At 38.2% G+C, this 5761-nt stretch overlaps 1 protein-coding gene across 1 annotated transcript; it reads right to left on the minus strand.

Annotated features, from left to right (window-relative positions):
* Positions 1–330: 330 nt before the first annotated feature.
* LOC138880190 (uncharacterized) lies at positions 331–2949 on the minus strand. The gene is made up of 4 exons (XM_070159864.1): positions 2922–2949; positions 2075–2163; positions 1784–1878; positions 331–1126 (listed from the first exon to the last, which is right to left on the minus strand). Exons 1-4 carry the CDS (start codon positions 2947–2949, stop codon positions 331–333), a joined length of 1008 nt encoding a protein of 335 aa, XP_070015965.1.
* Between the last annotated feature and the right edge of the window lie 2812 nt (positions 2950–5761).

Below are 5761 nucleotides of genomic sequence, written 5' to 3' on the forward strand. Positions count from 1 at the left end.
AGTCGGTTTGGTTCGGTTTTTTTGGTTTTTTTCTGATTAAAACCAAAACCAAACCAAATTTGATCGGTTTTTAAAATTCAAAACCAAAACCAAACTAAACCAAAAAGTATCGGTTTTTTTGGCCGGTTTGGTTTGGTTTTCAATTTGGTTCGGTTTTTTGGGTTTTTATGAACACCCCTAGACGTCATCATCTTTTATGCACCTCACTTGGTCCAGATCTCGAGTTGTTCTCTCTCTCTCTCACCTTAGCGAGTCGGAGTAACTTCTTCTCCCCTACTTTGTTCCCTAATTCCTCATACAAACGAGCAAAAGCTGCCGTCTTAGCCTCTGTCACTGCAATCTTCGCCTCCTTCCTAGCTCCTTATATCTCGCAATGTTCGCTCTCTTCTCCTCCTCGCTAGTGCTCCCTACTAACTGTAGGTAAGCCACCTTCTTCGCTTCCACTTTACCTTGGACAACTGCATTCCACCACCAGTCTCCTTCGTGGCCACCGGTACGGACCGAAGATATCCCTAACACCTCTCTCACCTCCTTCTTTATATAGTCCGTCATCGTCGACCACATATTGTTTGCGTCCCCACTACTTCTCCAAGATTCCATTGCCAACAACCTTCCTTCCAACTCCTGAGCTTTATCCTTAGTCAAGGCGCTCCACCTAATCCTCGGGCGGTCTCGTACTGACCTCTGCTTCCTCCTTATCATAATACTAATATCCATCACCAAAAGCCTATGTTGTGTTGCAAAGGTCTCACCTAGGATAACTTTGCAATCCTCGCATAACCTTCTGTCGTATCTCTTGAGGAGGAGATAGTCAATCTGAGTCCTCGCCACCGAATTTTGGTAAGTAACCAAATGCTCCTCCCGCTTCGGAAAACTTGAGTTCGCAATCACTAGATCGAATGCCTTGGCAAAATCCAGCAGCGAAGTGCCCCCTCCGTTCCGTTCCCCGAAACCAAAGACGTTATGCACCTCAGTATAACCACCTGCAGACGACCCAATATGACCATTGAAATCCTCTTCTACGAATAACCTCTCGGAAGGAGGAATACTACGACTGATGTCATCCAACCCCTCCCAAAAGCGCCTTTTAATCTCCTCATCCAAGCCTACTTGCGGCGCGTACGCGCTAACGACATTTAAAATACACTCACCCACCACCAATTTAATAGTGATTACTCTATCATTCACACGCCTGACCTCTACCACCGATTCTATAAGATGGCTATCTACCAGGATACCTACTCCATTCTTACCCCTCACGACTCCAGAGTACCATAACTTATACCCATCCGCGTTTTTCGCCCTCGATCCGACCCACCTAGTCTCTTGGACACACGCTATATTAATCTTCCTCTTCTGAAGGATCTTCCCCAACTTTATAGGCTTACTCGTTAGCGAACCTATGTTCCATGACCCGATTCTCAACCTATAGGCTCCCTTGCCCCCTCTACCTCCCCTGCCTCCCGACCCACACCCCGGCCCCACCCTTTGCCCCACACTCTGCCCCACCCGAGGGAATGCCTTTAATCTATCATCCCAGACTGCAGTCACTACACCTACGACAAATCTAAAGAAGACTCGCTAGAGCACAACGGACAACGAATCAAACTAGAAGGAAACAAGTGACTACCAGTACACTAGTTGAATGATTTAACTATTGTGAACTAAAGTAACATCAATTTAGCTAACACCAAAAGGGAAACAGTAGAACGGGAGGTACCAATTCCCGAGAACCAAACATGTGTTGATTTGCAGTACTCGATGTACTTGCAAGCTCACGCACCGCTTCCCACCGCCCTTTGCTAACGCTCGTCCAAGTTGCTCTCTTTTGCTAGTGCTCATGCGCCCAACTTGTCTCCAACAACTTCGAGAATTTCCCTGAAAACACAGAAAAATACCACGACCCAAAAACCAAAAAGGGTCGTCACCGCTACCACTGGTGTAGCCCCAAAAGTAACTAATAGAGAATGCGTTAGTATTCTTCGGACCAATAATGGTCAGATCTGGCTTTTACCATGGAGACCAAGCATGAGAAGGAAATGATGGACCTAGATCAGCGAGCTCCACAAGTCACTTGAAAACGAGATCTAATTGAGCAAAGCTTTTCAGCAAATTTAAACTCAGAAGATGAAAAACCAAGGGTGTAGCTCAATTGAGTGGTGTCTGGAAAATAGATCAACAATAACAAGAGCCAAGAATAATAGTTTTATATGGAAAATGCCAAAATAGATTAGTTAAGTGGAAGTACAACAAGTTACTGAGATTTAAGCTTAAATATTTTGAAACCCAACAAAAGCATAGGATAAACGACAAAGAATTTACGAAACTATTGTGGCCAGAAGCACGAAGATTTTGCTTATTATTCTCCGGCGTGGTTTTCGGCAATATCCGGTAACGACGACTAAACTCTTTAAAACGCCAAATCAAAGAATGAGTAATTACAGATTTCTTAAAATAATTAGAGTAAGTGTTAGGTTAATTCACGAAGCAGTATGAAGGAGAAAATAAGAAATGGAAGAAAAGGAAAAAGACTAAAAATAAACAGGAAAGATTAGGAGAAGAAGCAAACCGATTTCTGACGGAAGCTCGTCGGCGGCGATATTTGAGAAGTCGGTGAATATGACCGTTGATTCTCGCTCCACAGTGCTCCGTAGCCTTTTTCTTCTCCAAAATAGTGTCCAACCCTTTCTCAACTCGTTTGGAAAGAATTTATATGTTAGGGCCAAAATCCCTCAGTCCAAATCGGGGTTGGAGTCTTTTAACCCGCGATTTTTAATTACTGGGCTATAGACCTTGCGAGGTCAGGCTTATAGCGTGGTCAGCCTGACTACAGAGCTAGCTACGCCTGGCATGTAGCTCGGTAAGGCAGGCTATACCGCTATAGAGCTGGCTTTACTTGGTATGTAGCACAGTTTGGATACTTGATGCTTTTGTGCTCTTTTCTTGCATTTTTGTCGTCTTTTTGTACAACTTTCATTTGACTTTATCTTCGGATGCTTCTATACATAAGACAACACAATTTAGCTCAAATATCACACAATTAATTATTAAACCAACAAAATATAGGGCGAGTAGTGTACTAAAAGTATAACATTTTGGCTGCCCATCAATACGTTAATTACTCCTGCCTTTTTTCCCCAACAATAGGTAAGCTCATACTATAGAAAGTGTGTACATTTGGACTTAGCTTGCTTTTTCCGAAAATAAAAGGTGAGAAATACACAAACAATCATTCTTAAGGTTGCTATTTAAGGGTTAATCAGTTCTTATTTTGTCAAGAAAATTTGAAGTGAAAATTTTAATTTCATGATAATTCAGGACACAGATATCCTGAAAATTGAACTAAAAACTAAAATTCAAAACACATTGGTTAATTCCTAAATAGGAGCCCTTTAGAGTGGCTGGCTACCTAATGTCATTTCTACAAATTAAAAGACTGTCAAGAAGATAACATTGCACAAAAACATAATTGCCGAGCTATTACTTTCTTTAGCATTTACTAGGTAAAAGCCAGTGTTGTAGTAACATAGAAGTTTCAAAATTGTCACCAACACATGGTATTTTGTTCCAAAATTTATATCTTTTTCTAGTAGCTCATGTTGAAAAAAGAAACGGTAAAAATTTACTTGCACTGGATATTCACACCAAATTCTACTAACTTATCATGGTTAAGTGATAATGTAGGATAAAAATGTGTATTAATTAACCCTGGTATAATGATAATCATGTTTATAAAGACATGTATCATGTATTTATTGAATTGATATAAACACCTGATGCGAATAAGTAAATTTACCTAAAATAATCATATTGGTCAATAAAGGGTATCACATATTTAAGCTCCACCAATACAGCATCAATTATTTTAAATTGCAAGACTTGAAAAATTCATACAAAGAAGCCAAGAGTGATTGTGATATACGAGCTACTTAGAAAACAATACACGATAAAGTTAATGGTGATGTAAAGAATCTCAACAACTAAGTTTATGTATCTCATAATTTTGGTTTGTTTCCTTTATTCATTTTTTTGAAGGCACACAAATAGAAGAATCGAAGGAAAATTTTAGAGTAACGGTAAAGTTATTTCCGTATAATCTATAGCTTACGGGTTCAAATCATGCAATTAGCTATTGATACTTGCATTATCTTGGGGGTAGCCTTCTCTAAAACATGTACGAACGTGAAATATCTCGTGCACCGTACTATTTTTTTATAGCACAAATAGAAGAATTGTGCTTTAGTATGTTTGAACTTAAACCTCTAGTGAACATTATCCACAGCTACGGTCTTTGTGGGCACTGAACCCCTTTTTAGTGCCCTATTAATTTCTATTTCAAGTTGCCGACAACTCTAAATGCAAGAATCTTTGGTACTTTTGTGTCTTTTTGGCGGACAAGAATCTGTTCTTGATCCCAAAACAGAAATAAGCAACATTTATATTGAGTGTGTAGAGTTACAATAGAAGAAAATAAAAAGTCTTGGAGTGTTTACTCAATTATTTCATCTAAACATTTTTACTCTAATATTTTTTAAACCTGTTTTAAAAATATTTTTCTTGAATCGAGGATCTATTGAGATCAGTATGTCTACCTCACACAAGGTAAAGATAAGATCTGCATATGCATTCACCCTCTTCAGATCCCACTTGTCGATTCACAATGAATATGTTGTTATTGTTGTTGATAGAGTTTCTAGTATGTCCAAATGCCTTTTAAGTGTGGCAAAAAAATATGCATTTAAGTAGTTAATGTTATGATAAATATCACATTATGGTGGATGTCTACTCTTCTTCCATGATTTTCATCTCAAATGCTTAATGACATATTCAATGACATATTTTGTATGTTCAATGACATATTCCATGACATATTTTCTTCACTTTTTATGCCTATATAAAGGCCTTGTAATAGATAGGAAAATACACACAATTAAAGAAGAAATAAGTATCTCTCTTCCTCTCTTTCTATCTATATCTCTTAGTTTGTTTTGCTTGTTCTATATTGTTATTTTGGATTATATTTTATAACATGTTATCAGCACGAGGCTCTACCATCTCAAGAAGATCTTTGAGAAAATTAAGGTATAATTTTTCTCAAATTTGTATTTTTTTAAATGTCTGATATTATGAAAAGAAAGTTCGTTGCCCTTGAAATTTCGGGCAAGAACTATATGACATGGGTATTGGATGCTGAAATCCATTTAGATGCAATGGGTCTTGGAGACGCCATTAAAGATAACGATAAAGCATCTACACAAGACTGTGCTAAGGCCTTGATTTTCTTGCGCCATCACCTTGATGAAGGGTTGAAAATTGAATATCTCACAGTGAAAGATCCATTTGTTTTGTGGAATGGTTTAAAGGAAAGATATGAACAACTTAAAGTTGGTCACTCTTCCACAAGCACGATATGATTGGGCTCATCTTAGGCTCCAAGACTTTAAGTCTGTTTCTGAATATAATTCTGCTATGTTTAGAATTACTTCCAAATTGAAACTCTGTGGAGATAATATCAGTGACTATGATATGCTTGAAAAAACGTTTACAACGTTTCATGCTTCCAATATGGTCTTACAACAGCAGTACCGAGAGAAAGGCTTCACAAAGACTCTCAGTTGATTTCTCTTCTACTTGTGGCTGAACGAAACAATGAGTAATATCCTATTAATTAGTATTCTAGTCTCAGTGATCTTTTAACAATTTTAACTTTCCTATACATTGCTTTAATTCTCTTTAAGAAAAGGTTTATAAGCACCCGGGA

This window comes from Nicotiana sylvestris, chromosome 10, assembly GCF_000393655.2.
Source record: "Nicotiana sylvestris chromosome 10, ASM39365v2, whole genome shotgun sequence".
Taxonomy (NCBI): domain Eukaryota; kingdom Viridiplantae; phylum Streptophyta; class Magnoliopsida; order Solanales; family Solanaceae; genus Nicotiana; species Nicotiana sylvestris.